General features: G+C 43.4%; 1 protein-coding gene across 3 annotated transcripts in view; it reads left to right on the top strand.

Moving 5' to 3' along the window:
- The window catches only part of LOC144829100 (Y+L amino acid transporter 2-like), a 715256-nt gene that overhangs the window by 580446 nt on the left and 112042 nt on the right, over positions 1-22768 (top strand). For all 3 annotated transcript variants that reach the window (XM_078687904.1, XM_078687903.1, XM_078687902.1), the window contains exon 4: positions 17330-17474. In XM_078687904.1, coding sequence (XP_078544030.1) covers positions 17330-17474 — 145 coding nt within the window. The remainder of the gene's footprint in view (positions 1-17329; positions 17475-22768) is intronic.

Genomic DNA, 22768 nt, shown 5'->3' with positions numbered 1-22768 from the left:
GCTTTCTCAATTATGGGGACACAGATTCACTCTGTCGTCTCCCACAGGGATTCAAGAACAGTCCTGAGTTATTTTCAGCCAGAGTAACAGAGTTACTGCAAACGTATGATGATGAGGCATTATCTTATGTAGATGACATCTATCTTACGGATGATGACTTGGACAGGCACTTAACCAGGGTGAAAACCATAATACTTGGATTCGCCTTTGAAGGGTATGAATTCAACTTTAAAAAATCAAGAATTGCCCACCTCAACGTCCTATTCTTGGGATACGAACTTTCGGGTGAAGGCAAAAGCCTGGCAGCAAACGTTTTGCGAAATGTGCGCTGCTCCAACCTCCAAAAACGCTGAAAAACTTACAGTCAATTCTAGGCTTCCTGAATTTCAGAAGAACTTACATTCTAAATTACGCAGAAAGGGTTAAACCTCTCTACGAATTAATCAAACCTGATTTCAAACCTACTAATTGGACTCAAAAACACACAGAAATTTTGTGTTCAGTGCAAACAGACATGTTAGCAACAACCCATTTACAGAAATGTGTAAATGAACGCAACTTTGTAATCCGAATCATCCCAGGGAGATGCGGATTCACGTACCTAACCTTTAATGAAGGTGAAAAGGTACCAATAGCTTACAAATAACACTTGTACACACAAGCTGAAATTAAATTCACTTCAACAGAAAGAATTCTGACAGCGGTTCAAACTGCAGTAGCAAAACAGAGAGCCCCCGTGCACGGAAAATGCATAGAAATCATTACGCCTGTACCTGACGAAGGCAAGCATTCCAAATGTGAAAGCCTTACATCCAAGATGGATACAATGGGTTAATTCTCTTGCTGCAACAGACGTTAAATGCGTTTTTGACCCCAACTTGAAGACTCAAGAATTTCTCCAATATGAACAAGAATTTCCTCTGCCCACTGAGATTCTACCTCTAGAACCTTACGGATGTATAATTTATACAGAGGCATCAGCACAGCCCGCAATTGGGGGTAAACAAGCTTATAGTGCTCCATGCGCGATTGTTAAAGGTCGCTGGTGCGAGGGTAAATTCAGACCGATGGTCACAAAAACTCAATCACTAGGAGACTGTACAGCTCAGCGAGCTGAACTACTGGCTTTCAAGATGGCGCTTGAAAATACCGATCGCAAATTCCCCACACTCATAGTGTGCAATTCGTATTACTGCGTCCAATCTTACAATGAATACTTGCAGAATTGGGTTCAAAACGTTTCAAAGATGCATAAGGTGGCACAATCAAGCATAAAATGCTTTGGAAAGAAGTAGTTCTTTTACAGAAAGAACTACAGAAGACTCACTGAGCCATCAACGTGATGGTGTTCACGTTGCAGGGAATTAATTGGCTGATGAAGCCGCAAAGGCGGCTGTGCAAACGGATTTAGTAGCTGCAATCACTTGTTCAAAAACAATAATAGACGCCAAAACAATGCTAGCTGTCAATGCCACAAGCAATGGCAGCAGAGCAGCGTTACCTCTAAACTATTTACTCAAAATTTGGAAATAATTACGATGTCTGTTACAGATATCACAGCTTAGAGCGCCGCCAGATTCCTGACTACAGTGTAGCCAGCCCAGTACAGACACCATTGTTAGATAGCATTAGACTATCCACGCTCAGTCGTCCCAGTCGTCCCTATGGACAAAAGCGGTCCCACAACTATTAGGATAAGATTCATTTGGATGTGGCCTCAGCGCTCGGCTGACATCCGACTGTTATAAAAGATTTGCGAGTCTTTATCGACACATACATTCTGACCAGGGTCCTGCGTTTAGCTCTAGAGCTTACAAAGAGGCCATGGCCAGCTTGGGCATTGCATTGCGGTACTCAAGTCCATTCCATCATGAGGGAAATTCAGTTGTGGAAAGAAAAAAAAAGTGACATAAAGCAATCTATAGCAGCGAGGGTATTAGGTTCGGGTGACGGGTGGGTCAGTGCCGAACGTAGTCTTAATAACCTGCCAAGAAATTCTCTGGGTGGAATCACTCCATATGAAATCCTTTTTGGTACTAGAATGATGGTCGAAGACCTCAATCGTCATACTTCAGTGGTAGAACAAAAACCATTTGATATCAAAGACCGTTTGGCTGTTTTGCAGGACTTAAATGAAACAAGAAGAAGTCTAAGCAACACAGTACAAAAGCCAACAACCACTGAAGAAAAACCACCTGTCCCAGCAAGACCTGTCTGGATTCCAAAGATTGGGGATCTGGTCAGAGAGAAAATAGCGGATAAGAAGGAATTTGGGCCTTCTTACAGAAAACCAGTACCTGTACTAGCAGTCCACGGATCAAGAACAGTGTTACTGCCGCCCCTTGCTGGAAGAAAGGAGAACCGGTCTGTATCAATTGACCTGGTAAAACCACACCATGTGGTCGATAATAGGTAGTAGGCCGAGTCTCCAAAGATGTAGCAGGCGACCAAATCTTGCTACCATCCAAGAGGTTCAAACTGAAAGACTCATCACCTTTGAAGAATCTGCAGTGAGAAAAGAAGTACTATGCAATAAAGTCATGGAACTTGTGCCTCTTGAAACCCAAATATCAGTTTGTCAAGAAACTCCTGTCTACAATGATGTAGCATCTGACTATACTAATATGTCAAGGGAACAAGCAGCTCCAGTGATTTCAAATAATCTGGATGCAATACCAAAAATTGACAAAACTGCCTCTCGCTATTTCATCAACTTTGATACATTTTCTGACTATCCAAGTGAGCCAGAAACGACACCAACAAACAAAACTTTCAAGGAACAAGTAACAGAACTTTTTTACCAGCTTGCAAATATATATCTGGTTTCACCATGGGTTGAATTTTGGATTGTGTTAGGTGTACTTTTTCTCCTACTATGGCTCATTCTTGTTTTAAGTTTGGGAAAGCTGATAGATGGAAAATATAGTAAAATGGACACAGCAAGTAAGAACATCAACTTGCGCCTGAAGCCACATAAATCATCTCATCATGAACAAGGAGACCTGTCATCAGTAAACATCACAGCCGTTCCTCTACCTGGTGGTATAGCATGGGACAGAACTGATTATGACATTTGTGGCCCTGTTGAGCTGCTGAAGATTCCACACCAATTTAAGGTTTCCTTGAGTGATTTTGTGTCACCGAGTACATTTTCTGATGATTGGGACTTTGAAAATATTAATAACATGATGGCAGACTTAGAAATGTAAGCAAAATTTGCAAAACATGAATACTTAGATGGTTCATCAAATTATGAAGAAATGTATTGTTTCAATCATGTTGGTCATCAATATTTGCACAAATCTGCAAACCCTAGAAATGTTTTAACTTATAATCAATGGGAACATTGTCCAACGCCACCAAAGGGTAGCTCAAAAACATTTTATGAAAAATTTCCATACTTTTTAGGTTTTAATGTCACAAATCCAGAAACATTTTACTTTAAAAAATTTAGTAAGGCAGGCATGAAAAGTATGTTCATTGATACTAAGCAAATTTATTCTGCGGCCTTTTATGCTCAATTGTCCACATTAGGTTTTGACTTTTAGAAAGACAACATTGAGACAAAAACTGTCTGGGGCACAAAAGACTGGCAGGTACAATGTTCAGAAGCATTATTCAGAGCATGCATCATCCCAGAACAAATAATGTTCTTAAAGGAAACTGTACAACAGACATCTTGTCTTGGCCTGGCTAAGATAAAAGATTTAAACAAACCGTCCATACCTAAGCCCACACCTGTTAGTAATAGAACTACAGATGAGGAGGTAGACGTAAATTACATTTTACAACAAAACAGAACTAATCCTGATTGGAAAAAATGGTAAATCTGGCCCACAGACACGAATAACTGTCAAGATAGATTCCTGAACAAGACACAAGGATTTAAAGTAACTAGGCCAGATCCAAGATATGTCCAGAGACAACATCCAGGGATAATAACAACTTACAGTGTAGGAAAACTGTGCCTTGAGTGGCTACAAAAATCTGCACTCCCAGATATAAAACAACACTTAACTTTACTTAACCTCCCACAGTTCTCGTGTGCTCATGACGAGCTGAGCTCGTCATGACCGTTAGAACCGTCACACACGGGGCTAATTCCCCTGCTGTGCTGGGCGTTCTAAGGAACAGGCGTGGTCATGACGAACTCAGCTCGTCATGAGCACATGAGAAACGTGGCTCATGACGAGCTGAGCTCGTCATGAGTACCGGGGCACTGTGCGCTCCCCCCCTCCTCCCTCCCGGAGGAATTGGCCCCGCAGCGAAGGGGTTAAAGATGGTATTGATTTGAGAGAATTCTTACTTGGACCTTGCAAACAACGTCTTAAACATTTCATATAAGCTGGTGTTTACGCTGCTTATAATGAAGCATGAAAAGTCACACAAATGGAAACTGTAGAACAAATATGAGAAATTGATTGTATTAATTTGGAGAAAGCTCTCTCTGTAGTTGACAATTGTTAACAACTCTGTCGTCGAGAATTTATTCTTTGCACAGCATTGTATCCTCTGCCATAGACATAATGGAACAGGACTTGCTAATGTTACAACATGGCCAGTCTCAGTTACGTTCTATAATGCTGCTAGGCTGGACGTTACAAAACCTTCGTTCAGGCTATGTTCCTTGGCGTCTAATCAACACCATGTCATTGTTTACTGGATTTAACCTTACAGATAAACAAATCTCTTTGGAACAGAGGGGAGCAGACTATACGGTGCTGAGCATAGAAAAACTGGAAAGATTACCATTAACCGTTTCTGAGAAACCAGCCGTTGAATGGATAATACATGGCACCATCACGATACCAGTATTTTCCAGTTTCAATATTGCTTAAAACACATACCAGCCGGCCTGTATGAAAGGTTGGGTAAAGAATACATGAAGTCGACCTGGGATTTACCATACACACACAAATGTTGGAGTGGGGAAAAGGAGGTAAGCGGTACACTTCTATGTCAAGGCATTAATTTACATGGAACCTGCGATGGTTCTTCAAACAACTTATCATGCCACCTGCAGGGTTCCCCGGCAGCACTGATAGATCCAATTTTTAGGCAGCTTTCCAATGGGAGCTACGTAATGCTGAATGATCACAGCTGTTGTGGAATGATGCCAGGAATAGCCTATCTCGTTAGTGTGTCAGGCAGGGTCTATTGCTGAATGCAAGTATTGTTCCCGAAAACGAAAACAGACGGGGAGTCGCCACTACGGCCTTCACTGAACATCTCTTCTATACGAATTGATACTTTAAGCAGAATGAAAGCCATTCTTTTACAAAAAACTGTGCCACTGACTTCGTCCAGAGAGACTTATGATGTGCAAGTTGGAAGGTCCTCTGCGGAGATACATGCCTTATTATCAACAAACTGCCCCATACATTATGCAGAAATGTTAGATTGTATCTTAAACATGGTATTGTACATGTATTTAAGCGATTTTTTCGGGTCTGTTAGCACCCTTTGAAGCAGTCCTAGGCATTTTTCCTAACTTCGTGCACACTGTGTTCAGCGGCCTGACTCTCATCTTGGGACTCGTAGCAGGGATACTATTTGTATTCCTCCGGCTCCGTTATGGCAAGTCCGCTCACCAGTAATACCCAGATTACCATGGAGAACGCTCTTCTGGCAATTCAGTATCGTGAACGCATAACATAGATTCTTGGCTTGGCTCATTTGAGATATGTGAATAACACATGGTTCCTGTCATTCCGACCAATCTGGCAAGTTTGCATCTTACCTGTTCTACGATGCCTGCCTTGTGGAGAGGAATGCGTGTTGGATATCTTTCTAACATTTCCATCAGCACTGCCAAAGGATGTTGACGCTTTGCTTGGTTTGGTAACGGCTCATGCATTGTGTTGTCCCCAACGGCTGCCAATCCTGATGACAGCATTCATTGAGATCTCACCGGCAATTCACCAGCAATTCACCAGCAATTCCAGCTGAGGGTGAGATACGCGGACTACCAGGCACACAGGTACCATCTACTACGAACATTGCTAATGTGACTGACGCTGACGGCAACGCTTCTCATCTGTGTAGGATTGATCTACTTAATGAAGGGGTTCAACTTTCATCTACTTTGGTAGACGGTTTCTTTGCCAGCCTAGATGATTTAATGTTTTCTCCTGACACCGAGAATAACTTTTGAAGCTAGCACACAGTGTTCTTTCAACTCTGAAATTCGACCTTCGCTTTTTTAAAACAAACACTTCTAACTTTGGAACTCTATTTTTCTATGATTTGATTTGACCTTTTTCCAAAAATGATGAACTTGGGTACAAAACAATCTGCTTAAAGTAGAACTATTCTTAGGGAACAAAAATTCTTTAAAAACTTCTTAGAAATAATATTGACCATATCCAGAAACCAAAACAGTTTATATATTCTGCTATGGGATGGTCTCGACGTTTTTTCTGTATTTAGAGCCATTTCATATATTTAATTTTTATGATTCATTCAGTTAGCAATACTAACAACATGCTACATGATTGAAATGAAATCATTGCTTTTCAAATGCGTTCAGTATAAATGCTCACTAATTGGTGTACAACCGGTTTTAAATGCATTTTATATATTTTTGGGTGGGATTGTAAACACATACTTTAGATATGTTTTTAGTGCTGAGACTTAGTAATGTTAAACATAATAAAAGTGGAGTGGGTGTTGTATAGCATTTTAGGACCCTAGTGTTATTTTCCCGATTCATGTCCTCATATATGTATAAATCACCATATCCTTGTGTAGGCATAGAAATCATAACCATATTTAGACATAGCTCATGCAGTCCAAATACAGCATGGCTAATTCCACTAGTTCCGAAAATCCACAACGATTTCTTGGAAAACTCGGCTTCAGCAGCTAGGGACTTCCCCTTGCTTGAATATTGATTTGTCCAAAAACTCATGGAGTTTTCAAAGAACTGAGACTCTTTGATGACGTTATTATGTCCACCTTTACATCAAACTCGACACCTTCAATGTATAAATATGCCCACACTTGCCATAGCAAACACACGGTGGTTTGGAGCAGTTCGACTATCTACTTGCCCGACGCATCCTGCTACAGCAAGTGCCAAAGGAAGCCGACCCTCCAGTAGACACACTGAGAGAGATGCTGTCTTTTCTCTTGCCGAGAAATCCAGCTAATTTCTAATTTCTAATTTAAAACACTTGTAGAGCGCGGCGTACACCTTGCGGTTTCTTGGCGCTGGAGGTTCAGAACTGAGGGAGAAAGACCAAGGAAGGATGGGATAAGTATTAGGCGGGGAAAGCCTGGCTGAAGAGGAACGTTTTCAGGTCTCTACGGAAAGAGAGATACTGGGTAGCAGAACGGAGATTGTCTGGAAGTGAGTTCCAGAAGGTAGGAGCCAGAGTTGAGAAGTTAGAACCGCCCCATTTTTTGCGTGAGAAGCGGGGGATCTGAAGAAGGGACTTGGAGGAAGACCGAAGATTTCTAGCGGGGACGTAGGGTTTAATTAGTGAGGCGATGAAGGCGGGGGCAGTGCCCTGGCGGGCCTGAAAAACCATGCATCCTATCTTAAACAGGGAGCGTTGTTTCACGGGGAGCCAGTGAAGCTCTTTTAGAAGGGGGGTGGAGTGGTGATAGCGTGGAAGGCCGTATATCAGCCTGGCCGCCTGGTTCTGGATGGTTTGGAGTCTACGCAGGCTATACGCTGGAATGCCATGATAGAGGGCGTTGGCGTAGTCCAATCGTGAGATTACCAGGGCGGCTATGATGATCTTAAGTGCCTGGGGAGAGAAAAAGCGGGAGACAGAGCGGATAGTTCGGAGAGTGAGGAAACAGGAGGAAACCACGGAACTAATTTGTGAGTGAAGAGTGAGCTGATTATTCATTTTAACACCCAGTGTCTTGACCACAGTGGAGGGGGATGGTGCCGGGCCAAGAGAGGGGGGCCAGAAAAGAGAATTCCAGGGGCTGGATGAACCACCAGTAAGAACCAACTCGGTCTTGTCGGGGTTCAGTTTAAGGTGGTTGTGGTTCATCCAGTCCCTGATAAATGTCATAGTCGACTGAAAATTAGAGACCGAGAGAGGAGAGGGGGACAGATCAAAGATGAGCTGGAGGTCGTCCGCATAGTTATAAACAGTGACCTCCAGCTGCTGGAGTGCGTAGATAAGAGGAAAGATATAGAGATTAAAGAGTAAGGGAGAGAGAGAGGAACCCTGGGGAACACCACAGGTGACAGGGAGAGGGGTGGAGGTGAAATCGCCCAGACGGACCGCCTGAGTGCGGTCCCTCAGAAAGGAGGAGAGCCAGACCAGAGCTGACCCCCCGATACCGGCCGCCTTGACACGGGCAAGTAGGATGGTGTGGTCCACCGTGTCAAAGGCGGCGGAGAGATCGAGGAGGACCAGTGCCTGGTGGTTGTTGTCATCCATGCCCTTTCTGAGGTTGTCTAGGACTGAAACTACGACCGATACGGTCGAGTGCCTAGGGCGGAAACCTGCCTGGCGAGAGGCCAGCCCCCCATTCGCCTCGGTGTGAGCGCTCAGTACCGCGGTGACATGGCGTTCCATCACCTTGCCCAGGAAGGGCAGCAGGGAGATGGGGCGAAAGTTAGCCGAAATGGACGGGTCCGCTCCGGGTTTCTTCAGCAGAGGCACTATGGTGGCGGCCTTGAGTGCAGGGGTCACGACACCCTGAGCCAAAGAGCTATTGAGAAAGGCGATAGGGGGATCAGGGCAGCTAGAGTATATTTGCTGTAGGATGCGTGCGGGGCAGACGTCCGCCGGAGACCCCGACTTAACTTTAGGGAGTATTGCCAGAAAAGATTCCTGAGTGAAGGGAGGGATGAAGGTGAGGGGGTTTAGGACAGTGGGGGGGGGGGGATCAACAAAAGCAGACGAGGGTGAAGGGATATTGGCCTTGATAGTTGTGATTTTGTCCAAGAAATAGTGATTGAGTTGATCACAGAGGGGCTGGGAGGGAGGGATTTGGGACGAGGTTCGGTCCGAGAATGCCAGGTCATTCACAATGCCAAAGATTACCCTGGGTTTGTTATCGGCAGACGCTATTTTCGTAGAGAAGTGGTCGGTTTTTGCAGCCAGGATTGCTGATTTATATTTAGCCAGTGATGCCAGGAAGTGAGTTTTAGATGAAAGGCTATAATCTTTCCTCCACTGCCTCTCCGCCCGTCGGGTGCTCAGTTTGAGATCTTTTAGGTGGTCATTAAACCATCTATTGGAGTCCTTAAGTCGACGGATTGAAATGCGACGTAGGGGAGCCACTGAGCTCCAGTGTTTCCAAGCTTCCCTTGCGGGGTGTTGGGAAATCGAGTCCTGAGACAGAGATATACCAGACCTCTTTCATTCTAAACCAAGGTACGGAGCTGTTTAGACCCTAAGAGAAATCTTGGATATATTCTTGGCAAAAGAATACTAAACGTATGCTACACCACATGAACAAATCCTGGGCACACGTATAGACTCAAAAGTTAATACAATTTTTGAAAAGTAATACAGTTGACACCGGTGGTTTTCTTAAGGGATGTTTATGTGAAGATGTTCATGAGGAAAACAAAACGCCAGCCGACACATGTTTCGTCAACAGGTCAATGCCTGTGACTCTTCAGGGCTTAAAGCGCGTAGTGCGGGTATTGAAGGACCGGTGATAATTCCAACCCGGTTAGCGGGTTTCGAGACAGCCGTAGTATGGCCGTATGGGAATGAAGAATTTAAAACGGGCGGGTACGTCCGTATGGAGTGGATCCTTGTAGTGCAGGGTCCACGTCGTTGCTCGTCTCTCGCCGAAGGAGTGCATAAGGGAAGGTGAATTCTAACACCTTCCCTACTGTTGCGCAAGCTGGAGCAGGAATAGTAATTAATATTATTCCTAAGTCCAGTGCACCTCCTAGTGTAAGTCATTGTAATGACTTGCGATGTAAATACATTGCGTACTAACAACGCGGTCGTTGTAATGACGGCGTTATAAAAGCATGCGATGTAATGCATTGCAATTTAATGAGACTTATTAATTTCCCTGCAGCCTACCAACTACCACTCTACCAGGGGTTAGACTAACTCATTTTAATGCTGATGTCTGCATCACCCATCATGTATTGTAGCACCACTGCTACCATGAGCTTCTCAAGGCTAAATGGCTGCATTTCATAAAAGATGACATTGCACTTTTGACTTGTAGTACAGTGCACCGTGCAGTGCTGGGCTATTGCAGAGCCTTTTTGACAAATTCTGTCACATTTGAGCCATGCTTGGCTAGGAGGATAGTAAGTTTCAAAGTTTCTTTCAGCAGTTTTACAATCTTTTTAGAGTAATATTTGCTCAAGCGCGTGTCATTTCTGAAATGTATGTTTCCATCCACTTCATTGCTTGATTTTACTCACAAGAAAGTGTCAGTCTAAGGGTAGGTTTTCAAACATTATACGTTGGGTTAGCTGCATAAAAGTAACACTAACCAGCACAAACAGTTTTTTTCCTAATTCACTGTCCAGTGCAAAACTTGTTTTGCTCTGGAAAGTTCCCTAAAAGTAATGCAAATCAGCGTGAAGTACTACTTTGTGTTACTTAGCCCCATGGGGGAGTTACATGGACATTCCCATGCAACCACCCATGCCTTTTGACACAAAACCCTATCCACAAATAATAGTAGACAGGGTTTAGCGCCAAAAGTTAACGCCATTCGAAAGGAGACATTAAATGGAGACATTTTTTTATTTCTCCTTTCTTTTCCAACTTTGCATGTGTGCTGCACTGTGCAGCACACATACAAAGTAGAAAAAGATTGAAAGTGTGTCTAAGCATAGTATTTGGTACTGGAAGGGTACCCTTTCCAGTGCAATGCCTATGGTAGACTCAGGCATGCACCCTAGCACTATGGTGCTAAGGTGTGTGCCTAGCGCACAGCAGCTTAAATCTGTGACGGCGCTAGGGAGAGGGGACGAGAGAGCCATATCTCCTGTTCCCTCCTTGTCATGCAATGCAGCGCAGTATTTTTGGCGGCTTCGCTTCATTCCGTGGTTTTCTTTAGAATCTGGGCCTAAGTGGCACACATTTGGTCCATTCATAAGTACGCAGAAACCATGGAAATATCACACATATGCTTTCCGAAATATTGGCAGCTAAGGATTTTGATCTCGAAAAATCGGCCTGTTTGCAACTGTTGTTACTTCATTCTCTTTTTGGGGCTCAGATTATTAGTCTGATCAACTTTTGGAAAAAGTTATTTTTCAAGTTTATGGCATCCATACCTGGTTCTGATAGACTTATCCTGTAAAATGTGGCTTGCTTCTAAAATCAGAGTGCAAACCCGGTGGAAAGGATTTAATATATTGCTAATCAGGATGATCTTTTATTATATGCGTAAATTGTTTCTTTGAAAAAGGGAGGCCAAGCACCAATCCAAGATGTCAGACGAATTTCATTCAGGCTTCCCTGCTCATTACGTTTCTCCTACAGCGTGCTATTATTTTAGAAACCACTAGATGACACCCTTGCTCCATAGAAAATATGTGGCAACACCTTTATACAGCAAAAAAAGATATACAAGATGTTTGTGATAAAGAGTTCGCGAAATAGATCAGACAAGTAACTTGTGCGAGTGTCCTTTTATCATAAAGGCACTGTCCCTTTGTACACATTTCTGAACACTGAATGTGGTGTGGCATAATATGTTGCCTCGGATTTCCAGCAGCTTGTGAAGGTAGTGTAATTATCTTCTAAGGAAGCTCGGGGAGGTTCTCCCCTCGCCCCCACCCCATCCCACCTTCACCACTAGGAACATTTTTTAAATACTGGGGTCAAGTACTGCATTTTAACGCTTAGTTCTATGCTGAAAAGCTCTATACACAGAATATTCAAGGACTTCCATGCTGTGCCAATAAAGCTTGCAAAAATATGCAAAGGGTTATTATGGCAATATAACTTTCCTCAGTATGTCAGCGCCAGCATTTTGTCATGGGAGCCTCCAATATGCCATGCCCCCCCCCATGTGTCTAGAATCACCTCCATTAATTATGCCAGGGGCCTGCCTTTTGCCTCAGATGCAATGCCCCAAGTGTACCTCAAGTGTGCCATGGTTTTCATTTTGCCATTGGTGCCCTCTCTTATGCCAATAATTATCTCTGATGCCAGTGCAAGGATGCTTTGTCGTACAACGAATACACACACACATCTTCACACAGACTCTCCCATATGCACACTCACACTTTCACACTCGTACATATATACATAAACAATCACACACGTACATGCACACACACTCATATAATCATGCACTCACACAGTCACAAACTCAAACTTTGAAATACACACACACACAGATACACATACACACACTCAGACAGATACTCTCACACACACATACACACAGACATACTCTCTAACACAGCTGCATGACAAACAAAATGGCATTTTTGTCATTTTAACCCCTCCCATGCTGGTGACGGAACCGCTCCGTCACCAGCCACAGACGTGCTGTGATGATGCCGGAGCGATTCCGTCACGGCCCGCTCGGTGCGCTGTGCTCGCCGCGGATTCCGCGCCTGCGCTGGACGTTCTGTTGAGCGGGCGGGGCCGTGACGGAAGCGCTCCGTCATCAGCACAGCGCACCTGAGGCTCGTGACGGAGCGTTTCCGTCACAAGCATGGGAGCGCCGCGCGGCCACCCCACCCCCCTAGCGCTGCGGCGGAATTGCCGCTACAGCGAAGGGGTTAAACCAGTCTAAGCGTCTCTCTAAAAAGCATGTTTTCTTTTTTTAATGTTTTTGGGGGGCCGAATTTAGCCAGAAACGGGGCATCTGATCACTAAAATAAACTACGGGTGTGGCTGGCACTGTTCCATCACAAGTTTTCTATGTGCTGAGACACTCATCTCTCCAGAGACAAAGATGATAGAACAGCGGCTGCAATAAGTGACCATATGTTGCTATTGTGTCAATAAGGGGAATATTTGCAGTGCATGGCTTTTCAGGGCCTTGTAAAGATGGCGTAATGAAATGCCTTACTCTGCATGGAAGGGGTGTTCCATGGGTGTTTCTGTGAGTGTTCCCATGCAACAGCCAGTGATTTTGACGCTGCCCCAGTTTTACCACATAGCGTAAATCTGGGACAGTGCCAAAACTAATGGTATACAGTCAAAATATCGAGTTTTTAATATCGATTTGCATCGATATCGATTAAAAAATATAGAATGGACACAATATCGACTGGACAGAATATAGACTACGAAAATATCGAATAGGATAGCATTATTATCGAATTAAAAATATAGAATGGACATAATATCGAATGGACAGAATATAGACAACAAAAATATAGATTAGACCGAATATAGACTACAAAAATATCGAATTTGAGGTAAGTAAGTTAATATCAAATTTTAAAGTGTTTTTTATGTTAGTATGTGTTTGAAAAGTGTATATTTATTTTATTATTTATATTAATTAATTATTTTTATGGTATTTAATTTTTGCGTAATATAATTCTGTAGCGGGTTGTGGGTTTATAAGGGAATAGGGTTGGAAGTAATTTAATTATAATTAATTAAATATGTTAATGTATTTATTGGTATTTATTTTGAATTGATTGTTAATTAATTATTAATTGGTAATTAATTAAAATATAATTGGTAATTAATTTTAATTAATTGATTAATTGATAAATATGTTAATTTTAGTAATTTATTTTCTGTAGCGGGTTGTGGGTTTATAGGGGAATAGGGTGGGAAGTAATTTAATTATAATTAATTAAATATGTTAATTTATTTATTGGTATTTATTTTGAATTAATTGTTAATGAATTATTAATTGGTATTAATTAAAATATAATTGGTAATTAATTTTTATTAATAGATTAATTGATAAATATGTTAATTTTAGTAATTTATTTTCTGTAGCGGGTTGTGGGTTTATAGGGGAATAGGGTGGGAAGTTATTTAATTATAAATAATTAAATATGTTAATTTATTTGTTGATATTTATTTTGAATTAATTGCTAGTTTTTACCCCTACGCTATCCAACGCTTTCCCTACTGTTGCACTCTCTGGAGTGGGAATAGTACTTTTTACCCCTACGCTATCCAACGCTTTCCCTATCGTTGCACTCTCTGGAGTGGAAATAGTAATTTTTACCCCTACGCTATCCAACGCTTTCCCTACTGTTGCACTCTCTGGAGTGGGAATAGAAACTTTTTACCCCTACGCTATCCAACGCTTTCCCTACTGTTGCACTTACTGGAGTGGTAGTAGTAAATTTTAACCTTTTCGCTATACTACGGTAAAAATATTGTACATTTTTTAATAATATTACATTTACATATATATATATATATATATATATTAACAAATCAATTTGTATTTTTTTAACTTACATTAAATATTTATTAATTTTAAGGATATTTAAGTATTTTAAGTATGTTTAAGTTAATTACATTTATTATTTCATTACTTTTTAATTAATTTAAAGCTTTTTAAAAAATTCGATATTTTGACTAACTATATTTTTTACATCGATATTTTTGATTCGATATTTTTGTACTTACCTGTTTGGAGATAGGAGGTCGATATTTTGGTATTCTCTATTTTTACCTTGATATTTTGGTAGGTCGATATTTTGGCATTCTATATTATGTCAGTGATCCAAAACTAATGCCTTCCCTATGCAGGTGTAATGAGGAGAAATTAATACATTTCTCCTCGTTTTTCCTCTTTCCATGTGTGTTACTTTCTGCAGCACACATAGAATGAGGAAAATATCTCCTTTGATTGTTTTTGTTTTTGTGCAGGAAGGCATCCCTTCCTGTGCAAAAACAATCATGCCAACAACACAAAGTCAGGGTGCCTGTGTCTACACTGGACTGCAGTTTGTACGCCGGCAGAAAGGACAGGAATGTGGGAACATAGAAAGGAAAAAAAATAGATTACAGAACATACATTAAATGTAACCATTTAACAGTACAGGTGTGCAATAACTTTAAAACATAAATGTAAAATTTACATTAATATTACCTCAGGAGCATTCCCTGGCCAGGCAGTAGCGAGAGAACAAGACGCGACGTGATGCAACACAGCAAGCAGTGAGCCGGAAGGAGGTGGCGGTGGAGGTACGGCGGAGTGGGTGTGCACGGGTGAGCAGTCGGGGCCCTACTGATAGGGTGACCAGATCTTGAGATAAAAAAATGGGATATTTGGGAAAATAGAAGAAGGACAAATACATTTCACCCACGGAATGGCGCAGAGCTGGATTCTCTGGAGTCTCTCAAACGAATACCTTGGAGACTCCAGCAGCAAAGCATTACAATAATCCAGCCGGCTCAAGATAATACTTCTTACTATCAATGCTCTAGCCTCTTTTGGTAGCATCGGAAGAATCTTCCAGAGTACTCTAATTAGGGAGAAACAACTCCCAACTGTTGTGTTCACTTGAGTTTCTAGGCTCAGTTTATGGTCAAACCTAACTCCCAGGTTACACACTGTCTCTGAGGGTACCAATGGGGTGGCCATAGGAATGGGCCAAAAATTAATTGGAAGTAGAGAAGGAACTTTCTGAGCTGCACAACGTAGAACGAGCTATAGTTACTTGAGATAACTATAACTGGGGAAAGTCAGTGGTTTTGTTTTTTAAAAGAATTTACAGTTTATTTCATCACACTATTAATGCCTCATAGACCTGTTCTCAATTACTTAGGGCTCATGATGCCTTTAACATGCCCACTTATATAGCCTTTTCTGATTATTTTTATAACACCAGGAATTTTCATGCATATTCAGTAATGGCAGCCATTTCATTTCTGTTTCTCGATGAGTCAGCCAATCAGAGTGCGAGCTCCCATGGGACATGTGGAAACACCTCACTCCCACAAGAGCAAGTTGGCAGATGGAAAAAATGTCCTCTCACCAATCCCATGACTCTATTTTTGTATTTGCATTACTGCAGGACTCTTGCAAAACTCTCGGGAATCCAAACCTCCAGATATGCAAACATATTGAAATGCTGAATGAATTTACACCAAATCACAAAAGCATGCTTTCTGAGCTAGCTCGCTGCCTAATTTGGTATCATTTCTTTCAGCGGTTTTGCCTGTTGCGCGTTCCAGAAATCCTTATGGAAATTGCATGGGTAGATTTAGCTTTGGGACCCCCCCTTTTTTCTTGTCCCCCTTTTCACAGATCACCCAAACATTTCAAGGAAGGAGCTGCTGTGGAACTGGATAACAAATTCCATTGAAAAATGCTAAATGATTCCGCAGATCTTATAGATAATGTGGGGCAGATTTACAAGCCCCTTGCGCCCCTTTTACGCCGCAGTTTCGTCACTTTTGTGATGCAGCTGCGACGCAAAAGAAGCACCATGGTGCGGGGTACTTACAACGTTACGCATCTGAGAGATGCGTCACGTTGGAAAGCCCTGCGCCAGAAGGAGGCATTCCTGCGCAGGGGGGACGTTCCGGCGCAGGAACACCTCCTAAAAGTGACTGAGTGAAATCTACAAGATTTCACTCAGTCACTTTGGGACCCATGCTGCGTCTAAACCCTGCACCTGCTTGAAACAGGCGTAAGAATTGATGCAGCATTAACAAGATAGGGCCCCAGAGCTTTGCTGGAGCTGCGCCGCACTTGCGACGCAACTCCAGCAATGCGCCGCTTTTACGGCACAGATGCGTCACGTTTTTGCCCATTGGTGCGCCGCATTGTAAATGCAGTGCATCAATGGTGGCGGAGCTGCGGCGCACAATAAGTGGCGCATACCTGCTGATATGCAGGGATGCGCCACTTATTGTAAATCTGCCCCTAAATATCTGCTGTTTTATAGGCCCAACTACTATACAGTGCCACTATGCTGGAGATAGCCTGCACCTATAACAGTGGTATTTCAATGGTTGACGCTGCTTCCACAATTCTTTTGTCAGGATTTTGTACAAGAGATATGTACTAAGAGGAAGGTTGTACTCCGACATTTCTTAAGGCACTTCCTCAAGTTTCTGGAAGGCAGAAATGGAGTTAAGGGAGTTAACATACCTTCTTTATTTTCATTGGGCATCCTTAAATATCTTACTGGTGTATTGATGCACATTGGTGACATATGTACATTCATTTCACATCTACAGGAGCCAGTACCCACGACTAGATTCACCATATTTGTATTCTGCTTGGATATTCCCCAAATGGTTTCTTTTCGATGTCACAGAAATCAGCCCTCATCTTGCAGATAATACTGAATGGTTTAAAATATGTTTGAATAAAATACTCTATTGTTTAGTGCGGTGTTTTGAGTAATGGAGCTTTTCCCTAGCCTGCCATGTAGTATCGAATGCAGCCAAGTCAAATTATGTTTCTATGGCTTTTGCAGGTAATGTCCAGAACTTTGAGAAACCTTTTGAGGGCTCGCAGCTGAATGCAGGAGCAGTGTCTATGGCTCTGTACTCGGCTTTGTATTCGTTCGCTGGCTGGGATGTTTTGAACTTCGTTACTGAGGAAATGAAAAATCCTGAGAGGTAACCTGTTCTATGTACTTTATAATGTTAACAATTGTCCTGCCACAAAAACTGCATAAGATCTTTGATTAAATGTATACACCACACAAGCACATAATTTGTACAAAAAAATAAAAAGAAACATGGACCAGGGTTCTCGTCGGAAGGCCACAGCAGCTTGCACCACACATTGCCCCTGCTATGCTGGCAATATTAGAAAAAACACAACTACTAACCAGCACCCACAAGTGTGACAATTCAGACTATTCCAGGTCCCCAAAGAATAACTTGGATGGCAGTAAAAAGTAATTTTTAAGCTATATTTAATTAATAAAAAACTGGTGTGTTGGTCATCTCTAAAGTAGTCAGACAGCGCCATCTTGTGGAAGACTCTCATAAGTGCTGGTGCAGAGCCATCATTAGTGGAAGCAGACTACCTAAAAGTCACAGAAAGAGTTGGGGTCTCATTAAGAGTGCCCCAGAGTCCTCTGTAATAATTATCACACATGATAAAATATTTGCAATAATTATGAGCCATTAGAAGTTCAACACACAGAAAGAGGCATATCATGCAGATTTTGATGCTTTCTGTGAGGAGGAGGTTCTGACCATCTTATCCGCCTGGATTCATCACTTTTCGATGACCTAGTTTTGACGTTTTTACTGTGGGAGAGTGAGAGAAGTTGGCCTGGTACATGCTGTCCACTAATTAAAGTGTACACCTTGTACCAGTCCAAACAACCCTAATGGTGATTCGGTCAAAGATAACCTTTATAGAAAGCTATCCTAGTGGTAGCGATGGAGAGCAGCCTTCAGGCTAAGTCTTAACCCCTTCACTGCGGCGGCTATTCCGCCGCAGTGCTAAGGGGGCGGGGCGGAAGAGTGGCGGGCGCATGCTGGTGACGGAACCGCTCTGTCACCAGCGTCGGTTGCGCTGTGCTTATGACGGAGCGGTTCCGTCATGGCCCGCCCCGCTCAATAGAACGCTCAGCGCAGGCGCGGGAACCGCGCCGCGCAGGCGTGCCGAGCGGGCCATGACGGAACCGCTCCGTCATCAGCACAGCGCGACCGCAGCTGATGACGGAGCGGTTCCGTCATCAGCAGGGGAGGGGTTAAAGGAATGTTAAGCACCCTGTTTTACCAGAATACAACCTTATAGTATTGGTTAAATGAAAGGGAAACCGCACAGTGGTTATAAAAATATGTATTTATTATATAACACTCTGTAGCATTCCCTAAACGAGGATAGAACACAAATCAAATAATACAGTTTCAAAGAATAAAACGTAAGTAGCACAATACACAGTGGGATCCCGGGGGAGACCAAACCATATACTAAATAGGTGGTATAAGAACCACAATTTGGGACTAGACCTAGTCTAGAAGGTGTTGAATTGCTGGGACCCCAAGGAACCACCCAAGGTGAGTGAATACGGACGCCACAGAGGATGGCTGCAGTGTGAGGACATGACAGCGTGCTCTGTAAAATTCAATGGGAAAGTCGCTGTTGAAAAATTAGAGATTAAGGACCTTTCCCAGCGGATTACGAAGCCAACCCTTGGAGCTTAAGAGGTTGGAGAGCCACCACACCCATGGATACCTTTGTACCAGAGTTACCTATCCCAGAGGAGCCGGATGAATAGGCACGAAGTGGCCTAGGACACCCATGTTGTTCTCTATGGATGTCGACAAAGAAATGCTGCTGCTGGAAGTACAAAAAGCGGCCAGTGGAATACACACATGTATTCTAGATGAGAATAATCTGAAAGCAGAAGGGACAGAGTCTGGGTGACTTTGGAGTGACCAGGGGCTCGGTAGACGAATGTCCACAGATGTTGGGTGCTTCAGGTGTGTTGACAGTGATCGTGACTCCTCAGCTGTGCGGACCAGGAGAAGTCTTGAACAACCAGTAGCCATATACGAGCTGTCCCACAAAGCATGTCGAGTGCTGTGGGGTCGGTGTCCGGCAGGAGCACCAACAAACCTTGGCAGCGGTGAACAACGTAGACGATCAAATTCAGTGTCGATCTGGCCCAGCAATAACCAGGAGACTCACCATAGCAAGGGAAGTCAGGGCAGGCCTGGAGCAACCAGGGGAGCCCAAATAAAGCAAAGTTGACCATCAAGTTGACCCACAGGCCAAAGGCACACGAGTCGCAAGGGCACCTTAGGCGATTTCACAGAATACCATCTAGCAGGGCACAGAGAGCGAAGCCATAGTCCTTTTCAGAAAAGATGTGCTGGGGTCAGGGCTACAAATGGCCCAATGCACGTAATTGTTGACTGAAAACAAGCATGTACAGCTGTGAATGGACTCGGTACACAGGGGTACAGGTTACGCAGTCCCCAAGAGGAATATCTGCCTCAAACTCAGTAAGCGGTCAGATCAACCTCGGAGACCATCAGAAACCTACCTCCTGTGTTGTTGGAGCCTTTGGAGTCCGCAGGAGCTCAAGATCAGCAAACAGTCAGATGCGTTATAGTGCCTGCGTTTGCAGAGGAATGACTCCTTCACCCCAAGGTAGGCTTTTCTGTTGTCTTGGATGTCCACTGCGTCCTGCACGAAGCCTGTATGGACCACGGACAGTGGCAAGACTGGGGACGGCAAAGGAAGATGAAGTCGAGCCCAAGGGAGGTCCAGCGAAGTCCAGCGTGTCCAGATGGTCAAACTGTAGTGGTATCTTCTTGCAGAATCTTGTCCACATAAAATCTAATGCCCTGTAGCCAGGTAACCCATTTTATACTCACAGGAGAGGGTTGCAAAGATTCTAGTGACCCTCCTAGGGTAGGGGCAGAACAAGGGGGAGGCTACTCCCATGTCCTTTATCCAGTTTCGCACCAGAGCAAAAGCAAATGGCTCCCAGCACTGGTTTGAGCTGGACTATGCATAGGGACACCAAATGTGCCCCGGAGCTAAAGTTTCTGGCACTGAGAAAGTGCACCTACCCAGCCCAAATACACTAAATCCTGTCTGGGAGGTGGTCACTCCTCCCTATGACAGGATGCCTATTGTGCTGCCTTCCCCTGCTTGAGCTTGGCTCAGCAGCAGGAGGGCAGACTTGTGTCTATGGCTGGCAGCATTAATTTTGTGCTGTAAGGCTCGATAAAGTTGGTACCGGTAGACTTAGGTACCCCCAGGACCGCGGTGCCAAGAGGAGGAAGCATGCATCCCACACCAGTTACTGGTGTGGAGGTATGATTTCAAGGTGTTTGACACCAAACACGACATACTTCATTGCAGTTGTTTTCGAGATAGCATTTACCGCAAGGTTATAATGCACCTCTACCTATGTCTTGTAGTATCACGTACAGCCCGGGAGAATGGTCTCTGGAAAGGGACCCTGCTCATGCAGGAGCACCCTCTCACATAAAACCCAGCAACCTCTCTTCAGGATTGTTAAGGCCTGCTTTAGGGGTGACTTATAAGGTTTTAAGTGTAGTGATATATATAGATATAGTGAACCTATATCTCTCATAAGTGGTGCAAGCACCAGCTTACACAGACTGCAGTAGCAGACCTGAGGTTCCATTTTGTTATTTGGAGAAACAATGGAGCGTCACAATATGATCTTGAATGAAGTACTAAACAAAATGGAAAGTGCAGGTTTAACTTTAAAGAAAGAAAAATGCAAATTTGTGTGACAATTCAGACTATTCCAGGTCCCCAAAGAATAACTTGGATGGCAATAAATAGTCATTTTTATTGTATATTTAATAATAAAAAAAACTGGTTGGTCGTCTCTAAAGTAGTCAGACAGCGCCAACTTGTGGCAGACTCTCATAAGTGCTGGTGCAGAGCCATTATTAGTGGAAGCAGACTACATAAAAGTCACAGAAAGAGTTGGGGTCTCATTAAGAGTGCCCCAGAGTCCTCTGTAATAATTATCACACATGATAAAATATTTGCAATAATTATGAGCCATTAGAAGTTCAACACACAAAAAGAGGCATAGGATGCAGATTTTGATGCTTTCTGTGAAGAGGAGGTTCTGACCATCTTATCCGCCTGGATTCATCACTTTTCGATGACCTAGTTTTGACGTTTTTACTGTGGGAGAGTGAGAGAAGTTGGCCTGGTATATGCTGTCCACTAATTAAAGTGGACACCTTGTACCAGTCTAAACAACCCTAATGGTGATTCGGTCAAAGATAACCTTTATAGAAAGCTATCCTAGTGGTAGCTATGGAGAGCAGCCTTCAGGCTAAGTCTTAAAGGAATGTTAAGCACCCTGTTTTACCAGAATACAACCTTATAGTATTGGTTAAATGAAAGGGAAACCGCACAGTGGTTATAAAAATATGTATTTATTATATAACACTCTGTAGCATCCCCTACACGAGGATAGAACACAAATCAAATAATACAGTTGCAAAGAATAAAACGTAAGTAGCACAATACACAGTGGGATCCCGGGGGAGACCAAACAATATACTAAATAAGTGGTATAAGAACCACAATTTGGGACTAGACCTAGTCTAGAAGGTGTTGAATTGCTGGGACCCCAAGGAACCACCCAAGGTGAGTGAATAGGGACGCCACAGAGGATGGCTGCAGTGTGAGGACATGACAGCGTGCTCTGTAAAATTCAATGGGAAAGTCGCTGTTGAAAAATTAGAGATTAAGGACCTTTCCCAGCGGATTACGAAGCCAACCCTTGGAGCTTAAGAGGTTGGAGAGCCACCACACCCATGGATACCTTTGTACCAGAGTTACCTATCCCAGAGGAGCCGGATGCATAGGCAGGAAGTGGCTTAGGAAACCCATGTTGTTCTCTATGGATGTCGACAAAGAAATGCTGCTGCTGGAAGTACAAAAAGTGGCCAGTGGAATACACACATGTATTCTAGATGAGAAGAATCTGAAAGCAGAAGGGACAGAGTCTGGGTGACTTTGGAGTGACCAGGGGCTCGGTAGACGAATGTCCACAGATGTTGGGTGCTTCAGGTGTGTTGACAGTGATCTTCACTCTTCAGCTGTGCGGACCAGGAGATGTCTTGGACAACCAGTAGCCGTATACGAGCTGTCCTACAAAGCATGTCGAGTGCTGTGGGGTCGGTGTCCGGCAGGAGCACCAACAAACCTTGGCAGCGGTAAACAACGTAAACGATCAAATTCAGTGTCGATCTGGCCCAGCAATGACCAGGAGACTCACCACAGCAAGGGAAGTCAGGGCAGGCCTGGAGCAACCAGGGGAGCCCAAATAAAGCAAAGTTGACCATCAAGTTGGCCCACAGGCCGAAGGCACACGAGTCGCAAGGGCACCTTAGGCAATTTCACAGGATACCATCTAGCAGGGCACAGAGAGCGAAGCTGC

Source organism: Lissotriton helveticus, chromosome 4_1 (assembly GCF_964261635.1).
Source record: "Lissotriton helveticus chromosome 4_1, aLisHel1.1, whole genome shotgun sequence".
NCBI lineage: Eukaryota > Metazoa > Chordata > Amphibia > Caudata > Salamandridae > Lissotriton > Lissotriton helveticus.
This window is presented reverse-complemented; position numbering and strand designations above follow the sequence as displayed.